The sequence below is a fragment of the Balaenoptera borealis genome (assembly GCF_965194805.1).
Source record: "Balaenoptera borealis genome assembly, chromosome: 2".
NCBI classification, from domain to species: Eukaryota; Metazoa; Chordata; class Mammalia; order Artiodactyla; family Balaenopteridae; genus Balaenoptera; species Balaenoptera borealis.
The window spans coordinates 9,423,148-9,446,928 of NC_138867.1; the positions used below are offsets into that span (position 1 = coordinate 9,423,148).

Consider the following 23,781-nt stretch of genomic DNA (forward strand, 5'->3'; position numbering starts at 1 on the left):
ATTTGCTCTGTGTTAGGGACTAGAAAGCGGTGTTTTCATCAGGAAACAGTTGTCTTCAATAGGAAGCCATATGGTCAAAAAAGACACTGAATAAGTAGATCAAGGATGAGACAAAAAAATTGTTTTCTGAATATTATCTGTAAAAGAGCAAAAGAAATTTATCTGTATCTTGTTGAAACATAGTATCTTTTAAAAGTTCCATTCATTCTTAATTTTTAGTAGATATTTAAGATGGTGCAAATTAACAGGAAGCCCATTCTTTGTTGTTTTCCCTTGCATATGGGGGTGAAAATGTGTCTGCAGATTATTCTGCATTTATTTCTCATTATGTAAATTAATTGATATATAGAGAGTGTGAAACTCTTTTGATCTTGACCAAATTTTCTTTGAGAGGAAAAAATCTATATAGACTTTAGTCTTTGTTCTTGCAAGAAAAGCTTAGTGCTAAATTAATGTTTAAAAGAACAAGTCACCTTTAAAGCATGAATTATAGAAATAAGAACTCTTGTTTATATAAAGCAAATCTCAACTAAGTAAATGTTTTTCTAATCCAACTTCCTAAGCTTATACTGTGAAAAAAAATTTTTTTGTCTTAGTATACACATTATACTTAAGATCTTTTGAAAGGAAACAAGAAGTTGTCCTCTATTTAGGAATATGCTTTTCCTTTTCGATGAGCATAGTCATTGGGATTAAGCAACACTCTTGTTTCTTTCTGACTTGGGTTGCTTTACTGCAGTTCCTACTGGCATTTTTGGACCTTTGTGGTCATGTATTATATACTTTGCAGAAATAAAACCTTGCAGTGCCGCTGTCTCAGTAGAAGGGAACAGTCCTAAGAAACTGATCTTAATTTCAGGGTACCTATCTAGTAGTTTCTGCGTAATGGGGTAGAAATTGATTGTTAAAATTGGTGCTTTAGGTTAATATTTATATATATAAATAGAGTTGAAATTTGAAGGTTTGCCTTTCCCAGGGGCCTGCTTGAGTCGTCCTCAGAGTTGGGTGTGAGAATAAAATAGGAAAAATTCTGCATATAGTTATTTCGCACGCTTTAAAATTTTCTTGTGCTTTATAATACACATAATATATTAATAAAATAGTATATGTGTGTAATTTATAAAGAAATTTAAGTGTATTGGGAATACCTGTTAAAATTTCTACTTACTAATACTTGGTCAAAAAGGTTTGGCAGCCAGATCCCTATAGATTCACTCTGACTTTTGTCTTTATGATTGAGTCTCTCTCTCCCCTTTCCTAATAATCTATACTGTTCAATTATTTTTGCCATAAAAAAAAAGATAATTAAATTTTATTACTGAGAATGAATTACAGTTATATTAACATGGCAAGAAAGACTTGAGGAAAAGAGACTATCAAAATTCTTAATATGAAAATTTTAAGGCTATTTTCTTTTTTTTTAAAACATCTTTATTGGAGTATAATTGGTTTACATTGCTGTGTTAGTTTCTGCTGTATAACAAAGTGAATCAGCTATACATATACATATATCCCCATATCCCCTCCCTCTTGTGTCTCCCTCCCACCCTCCCTATCCCACCCCTCTAGGTGGACACAAAGCACCGAGCTGATCTCCCTGTGCTATGTGGCTGCTTCCCACTAGCTATCTATTTTACATTTGGTAGTGTATTTATGTCCATGCCACTCTCTCACTTCGTTCCAGCTTACCCTTCCCCCTCCCCGTGTCCTCAAGTCCATTCTCTACATCTGCGTCTTTATTCCTGTCTTAAGGCTATTTTCTTATTTAACCAGAATATCATCACACTTTACAAAATTACCAGAATTTAATATTACCTAATAATAGATCATATTAAAAATTTTAGATTGTCTCCTTAAATATCATTTTATAGTTGCTTTATTTGAATGAGAATTCAAATAAGGTCTACCTGTTACCTTTTTTTTTCAGTTTTGGACAAAAAAAAATTCATTAAATTGCGCTAAAGTTCATCTATTTTTAAGACATAGCTGAGAATAGTCAAGGAGATTTTGAAAGAAGTATATTGAGGGAGGTTTACCTTACCCAGATATTGAAATTTTTTTAAACCTACAGTAATTAAAAAAAATTTTTTATTGTTTTACAATTTTTAAAGGTTACTTTCCATTTACAATTATTACAAAATATTGGCTGTATTCCCCTTGTTGTACAGTACATCCGTGAGCCTGTCTTACACCCGGTAGTTTACTGTTACTTTTGGTTGTTAAATCTTAAGTTTTTCTGATCTAGAATATTTTTTATTTGCTCCCCTCATCTACCCCCACCCTATTTTGCCATTGATTTGTTGATGACACTAGGTCAGCTGTCTTCTACATGTCTCACTTTCTACTATCTTCCGATGACTTCCTGTTGATTCTGCTACCTTGTTCCTTTGTCTCCGTATTTCCTTTAAACTGGAAGTTAAATCTGAGGCCTGATTAGATTCAGGTTCAGTAGTTCTGGGACAAAATTTTCACTGGTCATGCTATGCCTATTACTATGACATATCAGGAGGTACATGATGTCTGGTTATCCACCTTTGTCTGTGGTTCAGGTGATAGTATCTTGAAGCCTCTATTGTTAGGTTTCATTTTTCCTTTAAACATCAGAAAGTAATCTGTGGGAGGTGGTATTTTAGTATTATGCAAATACCTAGCGTTCCATCAACATTTTACCAAATACGTTTATTATCCATTGATACTTGCCTGAATTAATTTATTTTTATTAGGCATTACAGAATGGTGATTTTCAAATTCTGTCATTTTTATGCATTTATTGGCTGGCTTTTCTGTAAAGAAGAGCTTGATCTTATCAGCTAGAACTATTTAGTTAACCTGAATTTGTTTGTTTGGAAGAAGCAGGACAGATGTGCAGTTCTTTTCCTTTAATTATTAGTTTTCAGGATAAGGAATTGATGTTATAACTACTTCCCTTAGTGATAAGTGTTTTCTATTATGTTGCTTTTTTCCTTTTGTGGTTTTCGTTTCTGGCTTTCCCTTTTTTGAGTATTATGAACTCATGAATTTGTATGTATTCAGTGTGTTTTCATCAGTTTTGGTTTTTTTTGTTTTTTGGATGCTCATATCATCTTCACTGTATGTATTCAGTGTGTTTTCATCAGTTTTGGTTTTGTTTTTTTTTTTGGATGCTCATATCGTCTTCTCTTCTCACAGGCCTGTGAGTCTGTTTTCACAATAGTTCTTGTGTCCTTTCACCATGAGTGTATTAGGAGCTTGGTAACTTTTTTGTTCTCTGGTTGTAGAGAATGTCACAGACAGTACATTTTTGGTTCTGGGATCTTCCATTTCTCCAAGAAGCCTTTGTTCCTTTTAGTGGGGTTGGTAGTAGGACTGTTCGTTGTTTTGATTTTGAAGTTTTCATTGAGTTTTCCCCCCCTTTTAGCATTTTGCCCTTACCACATTGGCCACTTCTCCCTTGTTGGTTTGGGATTTGAAGAACACGTGAGTATGATACTTTTGCAAACTTAATTTTATTAATTACCCCAAATTTGATATATGTTGACTAAGTAATAATATTGTAAAGAGTTACTTCATTTCTCAGTCTGCCTTATACGAAGGAATAGTTTTCCAACACCATCTCGTTCACCTCTTCTAAGCCAGAAGTGGCCTAAGACGTAGTAGGACATGTTGCCAGCTGTGGAAGATGTTCTCTGAGCCCCATGATGCACTGTCTTCCTTCCCATTGGGCAGGCCAGAGACATACTGTGGGAAAGTTTTCTTACAGGCTGATTTTTGACCTGCTCCGTTAGCCTGTGTGCTCCTTTCTCTCCCTTTTCCCTAGTTGCCCCATAGTGAATTCAGAAAGGTAATGATATATTAATCAATTTTTTAAAATGTTGATCTGTGTTGGAATGATGGACTGTGGTATTTTCTAAAGAAATTTGCTTTAATTTTGACATTTTATTGCTGTTTTTCAGAATTAGATAAATATTTGGATGGACAACTACTACTATTTTGGGGGGTCCCCAGAAAGATTTAGTCTTTTAAGAAAAGCTGACATAGCTGGAATATTCTGGGCAATTTGTATATGTGAATCCTGAGAGATCACATTCTGAAGTTTCTGAAGTGGCAAAGAGACATGTTCTGATATTGAATACAGCTCTCCAAATTCTCACTAGTTGAATGCAAGAACTTGGGCAGTTCAGATAAATGCTTTGATAAATTTTGACTTTGTAAACTATCACCACTTGCTACCTGAAATTCAGGAACCAAAAGGTGATGGTATCTTGGGCAGTATATGTCACTATCCAAACTCTTAACTCTTTGTAAGTTGATAATGAAACAGATTTGGCGAGCAAGGGAACCTGAAACATTGTGGTTAGGAGATAGGGTGGCTAAGATGTACCTGGCCAGAGGACGGCTTGGACACTGTGCTGCTGTTCTCAGCGCTCAGCCTTTAGCAGGTCCACTTCAGAATGGACTGGAGTGCAGACGATTACAACTTTTTTCTTATTTTTGTAAAATTTAATTCACTCTACTCTTATTATTTTGTCTGCTTGAGTAAAGTGTTATTCTTTAATTTTTCCTCATCTTTTCGTAATAAATAGCAGTCCATGGGAGAATCTGGTTTGCAGAGGTGTCATCCAGAGGGGATTTTATAGTTGTTTTTTAGTTACAAATTCCTGAGATAGTTCACATTTAGTCTACTTGGATTGTTTAAATTAAACTGGGGTGTAGACCATGTGGTGAAATTACATTTTGTTTATTTATTTTCTTATTTCTAGGTCCAAGCATCCCATTTTGAAGGCCTAATCACGACCATAGTTGGGTATATACTTCTAGCAATAACACTGATAATTTGTCATGTATCCTTTAATGAACCAACTTAGTGTTCAGTAATGTTATTATGCTTACCCAAAGGTTGTTCTTATTAATGACAAAACTATTTCTCTCCACTTGTCCTTTTAGTAGAAGTTGTAGGTATTTGTAGTGAGGATGAGAGCTGAAAAAATATGGAATAAATAAATTTTGTCTGTCAAATAATATTAACTATTACCTAAATAGTTACCTGTTTCACTGTACCTTTTTTTAATTAAAAAAATTTTTTTATTGAAGTATAGTTGATTTACAATGTTGTGTTCATTTCTGCTGTACAGCAGAGTGATTCAGTTATACATATATATACATTCTTTTTTTTAATATTCTTTTCCATTATGGTTTATCATAGGATATTGAATATGTTTCTCTGTGCTATATACAGTAGGACCTTGTTGTTTTTCTGTATCTTTCTTTAAATGTTCAGGTTTTCCTTGACTACATGCTGTAGGGCTTGGCAACTCTTGTTAAATTTCATAGGTCTCGTCGCTTGCTGGGAGTCTGCTATATTGTTGTGAAGGTAATTCCTGTTATAACTTAAGACTGGAAACGATTTCTCCCCATTTGGGTGATATTGATGACCTTTGTTTTTACTTAAGGTCTCTTTGTTAGTGGTGGTAGAAATTGGAGTGTTCCCTCTCATTTGCGGCTGGTGGCTGGATATCTGTTCCCTGGTGAGTTTATTATTCATTGTCATACAGTCTAATAATTTAAAGGCTTTTTAAAAAGTGGTCTTTAGGGTGGGTTCCTTTAATGTAAAGTCAGTATTTGATAATAGTTTGTTTTTTCTGAGAATGTATCATTGTAGAGTCTTAATGTTGCAAATTTTTCCTGAGTACCTGATTTTTGTGAGGCTCTGTGCACATTTCTGATGTTAGAGTATTTTGACTGGAACCTTCCTGATAACCAGTGGAGAGTTCTCTTCCTCGTTTAACTCTTTTGAGTTTTATGAAGATGCCAAGATGTTGTGTATAAAAAGAGTAATTTGAGGGAGGTCCTGGTGGTCTACTGGTTAGGACTGGGTGCTTTCACTGTTGTGGCCTGAGTTCAGTCCTTGGTCGGGGAACTCCCGCAGGCAGCACCATGCGGTGCAAAAAAAACCGAAAAAGAGTAATCTGAAAAGAAGACTGCCTTTGTAGTAATTAATTCAACCTAACCATTTGTTTTAACTATGGTGTTCAGTCTTGATTAAAATCTTTAATGACTGTCAGTGATCATCAGTTTTTTCTTTCCTTTTTTAATTTATTTATTTTATTTATTTATTTTTGGCTGCATTGGGTCTTCATTGCTGCGTGTGGGCTTTTCTCTCGTTGCAGAGAGTGATGCTACTCTTGGTTGTGGTGCACGGGTTTCTCATTGTGGTGGCTTCTCTTGTTGCGCAGCACGGGCTCTAGGCCCGTGGGCTTCAGTAGTTGTGGCACGCGGGCTCAGTAGTTGTGGCACGCGGGCTCAGTAGTTGCAGAGCGCAGGCTCTGTCCGTAGTTGCGGCGCACGGGTTTAGTTACTCCGTGGCATGTGGGATCTTCCCGGACCAGGGATCGAACCTGTGTCCCCTGCATTGGCAGGTGGATTCTTAACCAGTGTGCCACCAGGGAAGTCCAGTTTTTTACTTTTCAAAAAAATTTGAATGTAGAAAAGCTGCCTTTGGTTCTGAGATAACATTTTCTCCCATACCTTTCTATTAAAACTTGTCATGAATTCAGACCTGTAACCAAGAAAGGAAAGTATTATGTTAACCAAAAATGGTTCTTTCACAATAGCAATATTGGTAAAGTTCTTATTCACCAACGGGTTTATCAGTATTGCCTCTGTAAAATTTCTGAAGTGTCATATACATCTTTGAAATGGTATCCAACCTATATCATTTGTATTTCTGTGATACCGTGAAATGGCTTTAAGAGAACTGTAATTCTAGAAACATCAGAACCTACATGCATAGTGATTCATTCACTTCCTAGAATATGAAGATACTAATTCAGCAGATGTAAGCAGTCTCTCACGTGTACTGTTTTGATTTAGGAAATGTTTGATGCTACTCTGAAAGATCGAGAACTGAGCTTTCAGTCGGCTCCAGGTACTACCATGTTTCTGCATTGGCTGGTGGGAATGGTATATGTGTTCTACTTTGCCTCCTTCATTCTGTTACTGAGAGAGGTAAGTTCTACAGGGAAGTTGCAACACTGTACATTTATGAAAAGGACTTTTGCCTTAAGCACAAGTCATGCCTTAAAGGCTATGATGATTTCCTAGCTAAATCATTTTCTCTGTTATTTTATTCTAAGAGGGAACAGCTAATAGCCTAGTTTGGCTCAATTGCTTTAAAATGTTTTTTAGTAATTTGTCTCAAAAATTGACAAGTTTTATTACTTCTGTCTAATTAGTTTTGAGTTTGAAAGATGAATAGACTGAGGGATAAAAATTAAATAAAAACACTTGTTTTACTTGGTATATATTTTCACCATCCTCAAATACATATTCTTGGAACTTTATGTGGTGTGAGCCTGTCTTGGACTTCATTCAGGGACATTTAATGCTGGAAATACCCAAAGGGTATGGTTTTGCAGGATCAAATATGTAAAATGGTCTTGAAGCAGACACCTAAAGTATAGAATTATAGTGAGGGTCCTTTATGATTCTGGTTCACTCACCAGATGGGTACTTTTACTAATCCTGTTTTCAGAATACAGTCCTTACTGATCTGGGGGCAGTGAAAACAGGGTCAGTATTTGACTAGTATACATCTCATGCTTAGTCATCTGGTGCAAAATGAAGTATAAAACTTGAGTAATTCTGGTAAGTGTACTTTCCTCTGTGCATTCTTTCCCCAAATAGTACTGCATGCTCGCTCTATGCCAAACACTGTGCTGTATGCTGGGGTGACAGTGAGAAACAGAGACACAGTCTCCACTGTCCTTGATTTTTGCATCCTGGGAAGGGATACAGCCATGGAACAAGGCGGCTTACTCCATTGAGAGTGGTGATGGAGATGTGCAGGGCCTAAAGGAGCAGGCTGACGACTAATCCAGTGTGAATGGAATACAGAAGCACAAAGGCTTAATGCAGTTCTTGGTTACTTTGCTCTTTGAGAGATTTGAGGAGTTGGGGGTGAGCCTGGGGGCCAAAATATTCTCCTGAATCATATAGTATAAGTTCAGTAAATTCTGTTTGCAAACAAAGCTTATATCCTTGTTTTGAAATTAGTGATTGAGACTACATTAATAATGTGTTTTTTAAATTGTAATTATACCTGACCTCTAAATTGTATTGTTCAGTGATTAAGTATTTTATACTGAATGTTTTCATTTTATCAGTGTGGTGGTTTTTTGTTGATACAGAATCCTAGTATTTTAGAGTTAGATTGAACCTTAAAGGTCACATAAGAACCCCTTTGTTTGGAAGGTGAAGAAATAGAATTTGGGCAGATGAGATGCTTTATACAGGGTGGCTCAGGGAGTGTGAGCCACCCAGAACTAATCCCCAGACCCATTCATTGCCCATTACCCATAGCCTCTAGGATTGATGATTCCTACTGAGCAAGGGGAAAAGATGTAGATGGTAAAATGAAGATACTGAGAAACTGAAGGTTTTTTAATTAATATAACTCTTTTCGGGAAGTGTGAGACTGAAATCACATCTTCTGTTTAGTACACTTATAAATTGTAACCTAATCCTTTCCAGATTATACAATATAGTGATAATTTTTATAAAAATACTTATTTTTCGAGACTTCCCTGGCGGTCCAGTGGTTAAGACTCTGTGCTGCCACTGCAGGAGGCATAGGTTCGATCCCTGATGAGGGAACTAAGATCCCTCTTGCCACGTGGCGAGGCCAAAAAACCAAACAAACAAACAAACAAAACTTATTTTTCATCTTGGAGATCTAGATTTCTTGACAAATTGTACTTAAATTTTTCCACTGAATGATTAAAAGCATCAAAGGACATCAAACACAGGATAGTTTTAATAAAGATTCTGATTTAGGAACTTCTTTTCCCAGGAAAACTATATGAATTTTCTAGGGCCCATTTTGTAAGATGCCAAAATAATTTTAAGAGCTTATTTCTCTATTAATGTTTTAGCTCATATACAGAGCTTGAAGACATTGGTAAGTATTTATAGCATTTAAAATATATTTGCAGGTACTTCGACCTGGTGTCTTATGGTTTTTAAGGAATTTGAATGATCCAGATTTTAATCCAGTACAAGAAATGATTCACTTGCCTATTTATAGGCATCTCCGAAGATTTATTTTGTCAGTGGTAAGCATACTTTTTTATTGTTTTTGAAGTAAAATGGGCTACCCTTTAGATTTTTTTTTTTTGGTCGGGAGGACTGGTAGAGTGGATTGAATTAAGTTTATCTAAGCCTGTGGAAGTTGGTTATCAAATAGCTGTTCTATTGGTTACTTTGATAAAAATAAAATGTTAGTAGACAAAAATGCCTTTTGGTTCTTTAGTAGTATAATTGATTGCCAAATTATGGGTCTCTGAATTACATTTAATTTGCATTGAAGCAGTGGAGACTTGTTAATAGCTTCTAAATTAAACTCTTAACAGAAGCCTGGAAGAAGAAATTACCTAGTCTAAGTTTTTCCAAGATAAAATTCTAAAAGCAATGATGTGTGTCCTTTGGAAACTTTTGTAGCCATTAGTATGGGTCATGTCTTATTGTTCCAGGTGGTTTATTAAGATGCAGGCAATTTTGATCCTTCATTATGAGTTTCTAGCTCTCTTTTCACATACCATGCAGTGATTATCCTTTGTGGCTCCTGTCTGAGCCTTCGTGTCCTAGAGAGAGAGAGGAGCAGCTGTCCCAGGAATGCAGTCTCCGCATAGAGTGAGCCAAGTATAGTGTGCTGAACGAGAGCACTCAGCGGCCTGGGCGCATGTAGCCTTGGATTGTGTGTTGGATGAGCGCGTTCAGAAGTCTGCCTGTCTCTCAGGCTGACAGTGATTGCAGTGGCGCCTGCCCTTTTTCTTACTGCAGATTGTCTTCGGCTCCATTGTACTCCTGATGCTTTGGCTGCCTATACGGATAATTAAGAGTCTGCTGCCTAATTTTCTTCCGTACAATGTCATGCTCTATAGGTAAGTTGTTGCAATTCAGAAGCTTTACTAATTTAGCTCTGGTAGGGATTTGATATTCAGAGTACATTTATTTAAAACATTCATTTCTTATAGACATTAGAAATCATCTGATAACTAAATTTTGCCATGTTCTAAATCACATAAATGTTAGTTTAGCAGTTCCATGTTCCAAAGAAGGACTGACTTTTCTGCAACTGAAGTGTACCTTTGTTTAGCATTGAAATGTTTAACATTCCTAATGAGAGATACCTAGTAGCATCATCTTTGTATGAAAAGCACATCATAAGTAATGTAGCCATAGATATACATCTAATTGTAGATTAAAATAGGCTATATGGCTTATAAATGGAAAATCTTTTTTTGATTTAAAGACTTAAGTAACCTGGAAACCTAGTCTCCACCATTCCTCCTATAATCCCTTTTTCAGTGATTTGCCTCATCCCTTCCGTCACCTAAATATGCCAGGCAAATTGGATTTCTTCCTCAAATTTACTTGTAATTAGTCTTTAAATCTTGTCAGTTCTAATTCTGTACAGTCTCTTATCTAATTTAACGTGATTTACCACTTAATACCTTAGTTTAGGCCTTCCTGTTTTTTTCCCATTTAGAATCCATCCTTAACACACCTGTCTCTTCCTCCATAATGTACACGATAATATCTGGGTCATTTACAATGACATCCAAGGCTCGGCATCTCACACTGCCTTTTGAGCATCTTGTCCAGCATTATCTGACTTGAATTCTCCTCTCCAGCCACGCTCAGCCTCCACTGAGTCTCCCCATAAATGCCTAGCTGCTCCTGGTCTTTCCTTCTCTGTTTGGAATGACCTTCTTCCCCATGTTTGCCTGGCATGCTTCTGCTGTCTTTCGTCAAAATCCAAATCGAGATTTTATTCTCTGAGTTTTTCCCTACCTAGAGAAAGTCGGTTCTCCCTCCTTATGTATTTGGGTTGTCACAGTGAGAACCAGGAAGCACAGTTTCTGGCTTTATATATTGTTGGAGTAGACCCATTTTTTGGTAGTTCTTTATACCTAGAATTTTAGCTAAGTTTTTGTAGCAGTGTTTAGTCTGTTCTTCCATTTGGCAAAATTGAGGGCCCATTATATAACAGGTTCTTTTCTGTGTACAAGGGATTAACAGTGAACAAAACAGAATCAAGAAAAATCTGTGCCCTTGTGGAGCTTATATTTCAGTTGGGGAGACAGCCAATAAAATAGATAAAATACATAATATGTCAAAGAGTCATAAGTGCTATGGGAAAAAAACGAAGCAAGGAAGTGACTAGTGAAGACCTGAGGAGGTGACAGGTGAGGAAGGCCCTGAAGGAGGAGGGGATGAGGGAGTGAGCCGTGTAAATCCCTGAAGGCAGAGTGTCCTTGCAGGGGAGACGGGCACATGCAGTGGCCTGAGGTCCATTGAGGAGCAGCAGGGAGACCAGTTCGGCTGCAGTAAATGAAGGAGGAAAGTAGTTGGCTGTGAGGTCAGAGAGGTCATGGAAAGCCAGGTCCTAGAGAGCCTTGTAAGCCATTGTAAGTAAGCACTTTGGCTTTAACTTGAGTGATTTGGGGGGTTCTTGGAAAGGTTGAGCAGAGGAGTGGTCTGACAGAGGTTTCACAGGGATCACTCTGGAGGCTGTGACAAGAGCCAGGGTTGGGATGGCCAGGGCCGGAGCAGGAGGGCACCTAGGGGTAATGCCGTGATCCCCGTGGGAGGCGAGGGTGGCTGAGATGGAGGAAGTGGCAGTGGAGGTCATGAGAAGTGGTTAGATTCAGGGTATTAGGGTACAGTCAGTAGGATTCTCTGACTTGTTTGAATGTGGGGTGAAGAAAGGCAGTCAAGGATCTAGTATCTGTCCTGAGCACCTGGAAGGATGATGTTGCCATTTACTAGGATGAGGAAGATTGTGGAACAGCAGGATTTAAGGGGAAGAGTGGGAATTTGATATTGAACATGATCGATTTAAGATGTGTGTACTGTGAAACGTTGAGTTGGTACTTTGTATGTATAAGTTAGGAATTAGAGAATATGTCTGAGCAGTATATAGAAATTTACAGAAAGGTGCTATTCGAAGCTACAGGAGGTCACATTCAGCGACCTTGGAAAGGTGTTGGAAAGATGTTCATGGAGAAAGTGTTTTGAGGAGCAATGAGCGACCATTTGTGTAATACGCTACTAATACAGCACATGCGGTGAGGACCAAGACCTGACCGTCACTTTAACAACACGAAGGTCATTGGCAACCCTTGTCGGGAACAGTTTTGGTGATGTTTGAGGGATGTTCCTTGTTCTTCAGGGAAGAATGGATATGAGGTGATAAAGACAGTGAGTTCATTTGACTCTTCAAGGAGTTTTGCTGTCATTCCATTAAATGTCTAATATGATACAGTTATAAGGGAAAATCGAATTCACATTGTAAATTATGGCTTTTCATAACTCTCAGTGATGCTCCAGTGAGTGAACTGTCCCTTGAGCTGCTTCTGCTTCAAGTTGTCTTACCAGCGTTACTTGAACAGGGACACACGCGGCAGTGGCTGAAGGGACTGGTGCGAGCGTGGACTGTTACTGCTGGATACTTGCTGTAAGTACAGGCAGGTGAATCGTACGTGTGTCATTTGTGTCAGTTTAATAACCTTTCTGAAAAAGTATGCACCACTCAGGAAAAGTTAGTTTTAATAAGAGACAATTTAGTGTTCTCTGCAGGTGTATTGTTTAAAGCTTATTAAAGTTATAAATTTTTCTTATTTTTCTAATCATTGTGTATCCTTTTATGGAGAAATGTGTACATGTTTTTACCCTCTCACAGAGGGTTGCTGCTGGCCCAGCTTCTTTCATTTCATTACACAGGTAAAAATAAAATACTTTTCAGTGCATTAAAAACAAACCAAGTTACCCTTATTTTAGAAGTCCCTAGCCTGATAAGTGAGCTCTTCTCAGATTTGGTTTCTCAGTCATTTAGTCAGCATGATGCATTTATGTTTTTTCAAGCTTCATATACTATATACTTATTTAGAAGTTTAATCTCGGTAGTTTAAACATTTTTTCAGAAAATATGTGACATCCTGTAGATACCTTAATGTGAAATATAGGCATACTTTCTTTTATTGTGCTTCACAGATACTGTATTTTTTACAAATTGAAGGTTTGTGGCAACCCTGCATTGTCAGATAATTGTTAGCATTTTTTAGCAATAAAGTATTTTTAAATTAAGGCATATACATTGTTTTTAAAGACATAATGCTACTGCACACTTAATAGATGACAGTATAGTGTAAACATAACTCTTGTATGCACTCAGAAACCACAAAACTTGATTGCTTTACTGCAATACTCGCTTTATTGCAGTGGTCTGGAACTAGACCCACAGTATCTCCAAGGGGTGCCTGTATGCATTTGGTTGTATTTGAACGTTTATCCTTCTCTAACCGCTCAATGCCCTACCGTGAGCCCCCTCCTTCCCCCATCTCATTTGTGCCTTAACTGATTTGTGGCTTGATGTTTTAGTTGAGCTGCATGTCACAGCAGACACAGTAGTCATCTACAGAGAAGCAACGAAGTTGATAGTTTTTTCCCTAAAATTCTTCACATAGAGTATCTTGGACATTGCACACTTTTTTTTTTTTCAGTTACTGATTTCTTCTCAGATACTGGCTGAAGAAAACATAAAATAGATTGAATGGGTATTCTGTATGTTAATTAAGTTTAGGAAGGTCTAATTTAAAGCACGCAGCAACATTTAGAGCTGATTGAGATAATAGTAGTGCTGTGCATAGATTCTACTCGTACATTTTCTCCCCTAAGTAATAATTATCAAGAAAGTAAGTCTCGCGTCTGCTGTTTTATTCTGATCTGAGGTGAGCATTTTCACTGATGCAATTTTTACACAGGGATCTTCATTCCTATTTGTTGGGAGACCAGGAAGAAAATGAGAACAGTGCAAACCAACAAGCTAACAATAACCAGCACGCTCGAAATAACAACGCCCTCCCCGTGGTGGGGGAGGGCCTGCATGCGGCCCACCAAGCCATCCTGCAGCAGGGCGGGCCTGTTGGCTTCCAGCCTTACCGCCGGCCCCCGCAGTTCCCGCTCAGGGTAGGTGCTGCCCCGACTTAGCAGGGGTCGAGCTTTCCAACTTCTGTTGAGGAGTTTTGCTGCTGTTATCGGCGCTGTTAGTATATGGTCCTCTGTGTAGATGCATCTTGCAGTCTCCTGACAAGAACCCACATTTCAGGCCTTCATTCTGCAACACATAATATATGTAAATGTCGGATAAGCTGATCGAATTTTAGATGTAAGCCGTGGAGTCGGGAGTCCATGTGCTCTTGGTCCCTGCTGTTGGAAAGGAACAAGATAGAAGACCCTAGATCAAATAGGAGTTGCCATTCCTGATTCATTTCACCTGTGTGTCAGGAAGTGGCGTGGGCATTTTAGTGTTTTCCTCTCTCTAATCCTTGTAGTATTAATCCCAGTGCTGCAAGGTATGAGTAGTAATCTCTGGTTTACATCTGATAAAACTGAAGACCAGACTGGTTAAGGAAGTACCTGGCTCAGCAAGATTTACCCCCAAACTCCACAAAACTGTTCCTGTCAGGGGTCACTAGTGACCTTCATGGGGTTAAATTCAATGGTCAGGTGTTAGTCCTCACCTCACTTGCTATATTAGTAGCATGTCATATGATTGCTCACTTCTTGCTCCGCAAAACACTTTTTTGAAAGTTGTTCAGGAAGCTTCGTGGAGGAGTTGATAGCTTTAAGTCTTTAAAGTTTGGGGTCAGGCAGATTAAAAAATGGGAAGTGGCAAGGGCATTCCAGGCCTGTGTCAGGACAAGAGGCAGGTTAGCCATGGTAGGTATGGAACTGCAGGGAGGTGAATGTGTGGAGTGGGGGGTGGGAGGTGCAGGCGAGCTGCAAGAGCTGGGGAGGGAGCTCTCAGAGATGGGGGTGGAGCTGTGAGACTTGAGGCTTTCCGACTGACAAAAGGTATTTTCTAAGCAGAAGGTACTTCTGGCCTACATTAGAGAGAGAATCACTAAGGGGTTTCTCAGGCGGCGAAAGCTGACCAAGGCTCCAGCCCCCTCTTGGAGTGCTGTCGTCAGTGCTTTCCAGTCTTCCTGCTGGAGCGCTGCCCTTTGGGCTTAGTCAGGTCGAGGCAAGCAGCACTCTGTCCTTCTGTCCAGGGTAGCCGCTTCCCTCTTGTCTCAGTGTGTTTCCTTTTTATCTGCACTTCTCAGTATAGGAGCCACCAGCTATAGCTACAACGGCTGTTTCCTTTTAAACTTAATTAAAAATAAATAGTTTGTAAATATGTGGGGTGATGGATGTGTTAATTACCTTGATGGTGGGAATCCCTTCACGGTGTATACATATATCAAATCACATTGAACACTTTAAATATGTTACAATTTTATTTGTCATTTATACCTCAATGAAACTGAAAAAAGAAAAGAAGGTACATTTCTTGTAGACGACACACACACTCAAAGTAAATAGAATTTAAAATTCCTTTACTCATTCACGGTGACCCCATGTCAAGTGCTTAGTGGCCACTCGTGCCAGTGGCTCCTGTGTCGGGCAGTGCGGGAGTAGACATGTCCATTATCACAGAAAGTTCTAATTGGATAGCACTGTTAGGAAATAAGCTTTCCTTTCATGTGAAGTTGTTTTTGAGAATTTGATAAAAATAAGCAAATATTGTTAGTTTTAATTAATAGTGAGGGAAAATTTAAGCTGATCATGTTTTATTTTTGTGCTCTCTGATTCAAAATATATTGGTACTTGCTGATGTATCTGATTATATGAAAGTGGGCACAGTTTCCTTTCAGCCAAAATTATAGTTAATATTACCTAAAATGAAAATTTCCTTTTTATGTGAAATGGAAGTAATCCTGGAAATAACAAATATAGGCAGATGGTTTTTACTGGGAGAATTGTGTTGATTCTTTGAGGGATGTCATAAAATGCATTGAGCACAGATGAATCCTGTTTATGCACTGCTGTGTTTTGCCTTGCAGATATTTTTTTTGATTGTCTTCATGTGTATAACCTTACTGATCGCCAGCCTCATCTGCCTTACTCTACCAGGTATGAGGTTATCCTAGCTCTCCGCTAATGACATCATGAAAAGATGCTTTGTTTTAAAAGGGTATGTCTTGCTGACATGTGATCTTTCATCACATATAAACTTGAAGAAGTTATCCCCTCATTTTTATTGAATATGGGATACTGTCCTATATAGGGCTCTACATTTCATTGGACTCATTTGTATTGGAGCAGAGGGGGACAGAGTCAATATATAATTTATGATTCATTTTTGGAAGTAAAGTACTTGTGGTCACTCATTTTATATGGACATTTTCTTATTGCAGTATGGGTTCTCAAATAGTCATCTGTGTGGCTTGAGTCATTTATTTCAAGCCAGTGTTTTGATGTTGATTATGTTTGCCTTCATTGTGTAATTATCTTTCCAGTCCACTGCATGCTGTTGCTAGAGACCTTTATGAAGCCAGGCTGCTTCCCTTTATCGCCTGGTGATCATAAATACTAATCACTAAATTTCAGCTAAGCAGAGTTTCTTCATCTAACAAGTAAGAAGCTGTCGATGAATATAGTAGTTTGTCATCTTCTGCAGAGGTCAGGGGTAATTGGGGGTGGAGTCCAAAGCCAGTGACAAAGTGTCAGAAACAGCTTGCTGCCCCCCGGCCTCCTTAGTTAGTGTTTCTAGCAAGCCAGAAAATTCTGAATCATACTGATACGTTAGCCACTTAAATAATCATTAAGTGGAAGATAATTTTCAGGTCTTATCAAGCCTGTACATGTTATTGAGTTAGTGTCTTGATTATAGCACTAACTCAGTATAACTTTATAAATCAAATTTGTATTAAATACTTGAGTTTTCCCATGAGGGCTAAGGCTGGGGAAGAGCAACTAGTTAATTTAATTTCAACTGAGGTTTCTTAAAAAAAAAAGAATATTTTCTAATTTGTAAGAGTTGTGATTCACCTTAAACTGGTAAAAATAAAGTTGTTTTGTTTTGTTTTTCACTGTTTCTGCACAATGATTTTTGACCGTTAGAACTTTGCTCTTAAGTTCACTACTCAGACCTCAGCTGTTAAAATTACAAAGTCTAGTTAACCATTGGGTGCAGTGTAGTAAACATATTGTTGAGAAACTTAGCTTTTGAACTTTGGACAGCTTTACATTTGTGGTTTTTATGTTCCATTTTCATGTTTTTATCAGAAATATTAAAAAGTTAACAAAAGAAGGAAACTTAGTTTTAGTGCTTGAATTTGGCAATACAAGTACTTTAATTTCATTAAAGATCGTTAAGTAAGTATTTCCCTGTTAATCCAGTCCCAGCATCTAGTGGAAGGAAGGAATGCAGTTATGTTTAATCATAGAAATGCTTTTGTCACAGTACACATTTAAGGTGGTGAGGATGCTGTTTTCCCCATAGGTTACTTTCTTGTAGCTGCATTTTAGCTAACATTAAGTTACTGCAAACTAGAAACTAACCCTGACCTCTCAAAAACACTTTAGAAGTATGTGAAGTATGGAATGAAAAGCAGCCTTTAAATTTTCTTTTTTTCTATTTTATTTTTGGCTGCGTTGCGTCTTCATTGCTGCGCACAGGCTTTTCTCTGGTTGCGGCGAGGGGGAGCTTCTCTTCGTCGCGATGCGCAGGCTTCTAATTGCAGTGGCCTCTCTTGTTGCAGAGCACGGGCTCCAGTAGTTGTGGTGCACGGGCTTCGTTGCTCCACGGCATGTGGGATCTTCCCGGACCAGGGCTCGAACCCATGTCCCCTGCATTGGCAGGCAGATTCCCAACCACTGCACCACCAGGGAAGCCCTAAATTTTTTTTTTTTTTCTTTCCTAAATTTTTTAAAACCAACCAAAAGGGCTTCCCTGGTGGCGCAGTGGTTGGGAATCCGCCTGCCAATGCAGGGAACATGGGTTTGAGCCCTGGGCTGCGAAGATCCCACATGCCGCGGAGCAACTAGGCCCGTGAGCCACAACTACTGAGCCTGCGCGTCTGGAGCTTGTGCTCCGCAACAAGAGAGGCTGCGACAATGAGAGGCCCGCGCACTGCGATGAAGAGTGGCCCCCGCTTGCCGCAACTAGAGAAAGCTCTCGCACAGAAACGAAGACCCAACACAGCCAAAATTAAATAGATAAATTAACTAAAAAAAAAAAAAAAAAAAAACCAACCAAAAAAGAACAACAAAAAACCTTGGAGTAGAAATATGTATATATAGAATGCTAGACATTTTTACCGAATTATCAGTGATATTTTGATATCTTTAACATGCACGTGTGTTTATTTCACGTAGATAAATACTTACATGTATTTGTCTTCAGAAAATGAGTTATCTTCATATCCGAGCTGTTTGAGATTGCAAAGAAGTCTGTAACGTTATCAGCATTGTGGCTTGTAAACGTGACTGTTGAGGTGGTTTAGTTTGACTGGAGGCAGTGTGGGTCAGTGGTCAAGAGCATGAGCTCTGTCATGTAGACATGAGTTCACATTCAGCCTCCACCCTTGTGTGACCTTGGTTGGGCAAGGTTCTGTTGCTGAGCCTCGGTTTCTTAGTCTTCAGAGTGGAGGCCATTGCTGCTTGCAGGGTTGTTGGGAGGATTAATGAGAAAATGTATGGAACATGTTCAGCACAGCCACTAGCTCCTTTTAGACATTCAAAGATAACAGATAAGTACTGTATTAAGGAGAAAAAGACACCGGAAATGGGGTCTTCCTCTTTTCTCCAGCCTTATTAAGATAAGTAACCATGTAAAGAAAGTTACTATATAAATGATCTTGCCTGATAGTTAGATTTTTGTGGGTACATTGTGGAGTTTATTTGTAATAACTCTTTGTGTGAGGCAGTCCCTTAGACAACTTTCACATGTTTCCTAAGTTTTATTATATTTAGATCTTAATTTTTTTCCTAAGAAAATTAGTGTGGTATTCTTTGTTAATGTGCCCACTTCTGATTAAAATAAACTTAGTTTTCTATCTTAATGAATGACCCAATTGAAAGAAAGTTACTCTAAATTATTTGTAATGTTCCTAAATGTTAAAAGTATTGACAGCACAAATAATAGAAAGTAAATTTTCCATTTTTGCCCTGTTATGTGCATAATGATTTCATTTGATGATACAGACAATAAAAATAACACCCCCCTCAAGTCATTTCAGTCCCCAAAGAACAAGTAATTGGCCTGGCAAGTCAGAATGCATGTCACAGGAGAGCTCATCCCCATTGACTTACTGTGGTCTGGTTGTATCTTAGTCAAATAATTACATTCTTTTGAATTTGGGGGGTTTTGTTTTTATTTTGTTTGTTTGCTTTTTACAAAGACACTGATATGTCAAAATGTGATGTCTTTTTAATAATCACTTAAAATGACTGAAGTTTTTGAAAATACTAGTAGTATGACATTGACATCAAGATTAGAGTTCTCGGGCTTCCCTGGTGGCGCAGTGGTTGAGAATCTGCCTGCTAATGCAGTGGACACGGGTTCGAGCCCTGGTCTGGGAAGATCCCACATGCCACAGAGCAACTAGGCCCGTGAGCCACAACTGCTGAGCCTGCGCGTCTGGAGCCTGTGCTCCGCAACAAGAGAGGCCGCGACAGTGAGAGGCCCGCGCACCTCGATGAAGAGTGGCCCCCGCTCGCCGCAGCTGGAGGAAGCCCTCGCACAGAAACGAAGACCCAACACAGCCAAAAATAAATAAATAAATAAAATTAAAAAAAAAAAAAAGATTAGAGTTCTCTTTACATGACTACATGTCTCATATATCAGCTTTTCTATTTTCAGTGTTTGCTGGCCGTTGGTTAATGTCATTTTGGACGGGGACTGCCAAAATCCATGAGCTCTACACAGCTGCTTGTGGTCTCTATGTTTGCTGGCTAACCATCAGGGCGGTGACAGTGCTGGTGGCATGGATGCCACAGGGACGCAGAGTGATCTTCCAGAAGGTTAAGGAGTGGTCCCTTATGGTAGGTTTTTCTAATAAAGACTGATCTTGTCTGACAGGAGTAGTGAATATTTTTCCAGTAATTTCTTTTAATCTTTTCACTTTTGTTTCTTCACTGTGTTGATAGGGTCAAGAGAGTTGATTTTTTTGAATTAGAAAAGAGTATTCATTTAAGACAGTAGTTTTCTGGTTCATTCTGAGAAACATAGTCAGATGTATTTGAGGGTTAAAAGAAAATCATGCTATTAAATGATCCAGTAAGACCCTTGAGTAATAAGATATTCTGTAGAATTTAGAATCAATTTGTTTAAGTAGAAATTTCCTATAATGCTATTTTTTCTAAAATCTGATTGAAAAAAAATTTTTTAATACATAAACTCTTGACTTCAGGATTAAGTCAGTGTTTTTCATATAAATGGGATTCCTTTAATTATAGTCTATTGTTATTCAAGAATGTCCTGGCTAGTGTGAAAGTATAGTAAGTAATGGGAATTATTACTCTCAATAAAGAACTTAATTGTCACAAAGGTGGGGAAAAAATGTCACTGTAAGATGATTGTCCAGGTGTGGTAATTTACTGATTGATCATAATGTTGGCTATGACTGGTAAATATGTTTAGGTCACTGCTTTATGCCTTTTCATTTGTATAGTCAACTCTGGTTTTGTATCTGAATTTATATCTTGATTTCACTGAAAGTTTAATAGCTGTTTAATATTAGTGTTGAAAGAAAAACATAGGAGATGCATTGTATATTAAGAATGGAGGGATTTGATTGCTGTGTGATCCATAAGATGAGACACTTACCTATATTTAAAATACAGAAACTAACTAGTACCACTTTTCATTTGATATTCTTCCATATCATATTGCCACGTAAAGAAGTAGGTACTGCGTCTTAATGCACACCATTTTAATCTCTTGCTGTTGAAATGGATGTACTCACTGAGGCTACCTTAAGAAAAAGGGACATCAAGGCCACTTTAAAAACTGATTTCTTTGTCAGGATTTCGTAGTGGCTCTTGCATGTTATCTCTTCTCTTTGTGTCTACTTTATTTTCATTTTGCCACTTTGTCCAAATTCTAGAGCTGTGTTAATAGAGTAGCCCTGTGGCTAATGGCTACCATATTGCACAACACAGATACAGGGCATTTCTGTCATCGTAGTAAGTTCTGTTGGACTGAGCTGTTCTCAGGGGAGCTAATTTGATCAGCTTGGTTAATTACCTTAACTGGGGTTATGCAGAGCCCTTCAGCTATACCAGTCCACCTCAGGGGTCACACACAGGTCAGCCCGTGGGTGGACCACCACCGAGTCAGGGGCCTGGGACAACCAGTAGCTTTTCATGGACAAACAAAAGCCTACTCCTGAGACTGAGACTGAGAAAAACAGCAAAGCCACCTGATTAATATATGTAATAAAACGAATTTCTATAATTTTGTAGCAACAATGCATAGTAATCTCATGTTTTTGTTATAGCTTGAGTTTTTATAGTTACACATTCAAATTTCATTTAAACATGTAACATAAGATATAAGTTGTTTAAGGTATATATTCGTTCTGTTAGGCATCAGGTCAAAGAAGAAGAGTAAATTTCCACATGAGGTAAAGAGCTTGGCTTAAAAGTCATAGAGTCTCTACTGACAAGGCTTTTCATTCCCTGATAGATAATGAAGACCGTGATAGTTGCGGTGCTGCTGGCTGGAGTCGTCCCGCTTCTTCTGGGGCTTCTGTTTGAGCTGGTTATTGTTGCCCCCCTGAGGGTTCCTTTGGATCAGACTCCTCTTTTTTACCCATGGCAGGTGAGTGTGTGTCTTTTGCTCATGATATTTCTTTATGTATTTGGAATCAGAAAAATTCTTAATTGTTTAAAGTGATTTTAAGCAGTTTGTTTAGGAAGACTCCTTAATTTTTTCTATTGTAGGAACTCTTATAAAATCGATTAGATAATGCATTTTAGCTTCTGAAATATGCAGGTCATGCAACACCCTTAAAATACCTTGCTTTATAGGTTTAAAATGTCACTGTAGGCTTCACCAGTATTTAAAGATACAAACTAACATGTTGAACTTTTCACTTTTAGTTAGGGTGAGATATCTTGCTCCTTTTGGCTTTGAGACTTGAAGCAATAACTTACCCTTTTGAAAAATTACAGCATTTTTTCCTACAAAGTCACAGGCTTATTAAAAAGAGCATTCTGAGGGAATCTATGCAGGTCACACCAAAGGCCTTAAAATGCTCACGGAAAAAGAAATTTAACTTTTCTGTCATACTTAGATCCTGAAGTTAACGTCATAGACCTCAAGTTTTTAAGAGGTATTAGGGGAAAGAGCTAGGTATTGACTTCAGTCGTTCAAAGGCTTTTCAGCCTTGTTTTAAAAATCTCCTTTTAGTAGATTATGATGAATTTTTCAGAAGTGAAAATTATCCTCTACTTTCCAGATGAAGAACCGCCATAAACTTCATCTAACAGCAAATATTTACTTGAATGCTTTAATGTACATCCAAACCCTGTACTGTATAACTGAGATGGAAATGAGGCTAATGCAGGAACTTCTCGGGGACCTTAAAGGCTGGTGGGAAAGATGGTAGACTGTGCTGTGATTGGGGCAAGCACGAGGAGTGCAGCATCATGTGGGAGAGGTATTTACCCAGCTTAGGGGGCTTCAGGTACGGTCTTCTGTAGGAGATAATGTCTAGGACAGCATAATAGAGTGCAGAGGAGTGGGTGAGAAAGGAAGAAGTGTACTCCAGGAGGGAGTGAGTGGGCAGACCTTGAAGTGAGACAGAGCATACGATATAGGGGACCTCCTCTCATCCGGTGTGCTCATAGATTAGAATCAGAGTGAACGGGAGCGAGAAAGGGAAATCGTTAAGCATATATGATGCCTTTCTGTAGGAGCTGCATTGCAGTGTAGTCTAATAGCATCAGTGATTGAAGTAAGGCTAATTTTTCACAGAATAATGCCAGCAATAAAGGTAGAAGAATTAACAGAATTAGTTAGGAAAGTTACTGTTTTGCAATAATTAACAAAATAATTGATTCTAAGGATTGTCAGTGGATTCTGAACCCATCAGGTGAAAGTTGATGGGTCTTTAGCTACTGTGCTGCGATAGCAAGTTACCTTGCAGCTCCAGCTTACTGGCATAAAACCACCATTTATTTTGTCCACAGAGTCTGTGGATCAGACATTAAGACAGGGTATATTGGCTTGTGTCTGTTTCATGTTATCTGGGGTCTCATCTGGGAAGGCTCAGTGGCTGAGTGTGATTTGACAGCCTTATTAGCTGGCATCATTTGGAGACGTCATCAGTCATGTGTGAGGGTTGGTGCTGGTTATTGGTTGCACCTTATCTGGGCTATTGGCTGGAGCCCCTGGATGTACTTGAGCTTTTTTACAGCTTGGTAGCCTCAAGGCACTTGGGCTTCTTAGAAACAAGGCAGACGCTGCATCACTTTTTATGACCTCTTCTCAGAAGTCCTGCAGCGTTGCTCTTCACTACGTTCTGCTGGGTATGAGCAAGTCACAGGTTGGCCTGGATTTAAGGGAAGGGGATGTAGACCCCTACCACTCCATGGGAGACGGATTTGCAGTCATGTTTTGATGCCACTACAATGCAGAAGTGGTTGTTTGCATGGTGACAAATTGTCACCTTACAGATTACTTGCTACCTCAAAGGGAAACACAACTTGATAGGGGAGGGGTCAGGCAGATGCTACCGTAACCCAAGTGATCACTGCAGATGTGGCAAACAGATGGTATATGCCTCCTGAGGTTGTGCAGTACGCGGCACTGAAAAAGAGCAAAACAGCCCCTGAGGTCCAGGAGCTAGGCCTCCTGCTGAATGTGAACAATTGACGGAACATCAGCATCACACAAGGCCACTCTGT

The 23,781-nt window shown here is 38.6% G+C and overlaps 1 protein-coding gene across 2 annotated transcripts in view; it reads left to right on the top strand.

Moving 5' to 3' along the window:
* The window catches only part of MARCHF6 (membrane associated ring-CH-type finger 6), a 76,065-nt gene that overhangs the window by 39,523 nt on the left and 12,761 nt on the right, over nucleotides 1–23,781 (top strand). For both annotated transcript variants that reach the window (XR_014241971.1, XM_082382607.1), the window contains exons 11-22: nucleotides 3,398–3,456; nucleotides 4,740–4,820; nucleotides 5,282–5,350; nucleotides 5,430–5,504; nucleotides 6,850–6,984; nucleotides 8,970–9,089; nucleotides 9,817–9,917; nucleotides 12,359–12,496; nucleotides 13,803–14,007; nucleotides 15,927–15,996; nucleotides 19,730–19,911; nucleotides 21,557–21,691. Coding sequence is in view for 1 of the 2 variants with exons in the window: in XM_082382607.1 (XP_082238733.1) it covers nucleotides 3,398–3,456; nucleotides 4,740–4,820; nucleotides 5,282–5,350; nucleotides 5,430–5,504; nucleotides 6,850–6,984; nucleotides 8,970–9,089; nucleotides 9,817–9,917; nucleotides 12,359–12,496; nucleotides 13,803–14,007; nucleotides 15,927–15,996; nucleotides 19,730–19,911; nucleotides 21,557–21,691 (1,370 nt within the window). In the remaining variant the exon portion in view is untranslated. The remainder of the gene's footprint in view (nucleotides 1–3,397; nucleotides 3,457–4,739; nucleotides 4,821–5,281; nucleotides 5,351–5,429; nucleotides 5,505–6,849; nucleotides 6,985–8,969; nucleotides 9,090–9,816; nucleotides 9,918–12,358; nucleotides 12,497–13,802; nucleotides 14,008–15,926; nucleotides 15,997–19,729; nucleotides 19,912–21,556; nucleotides 21,692–23,781) is intronic.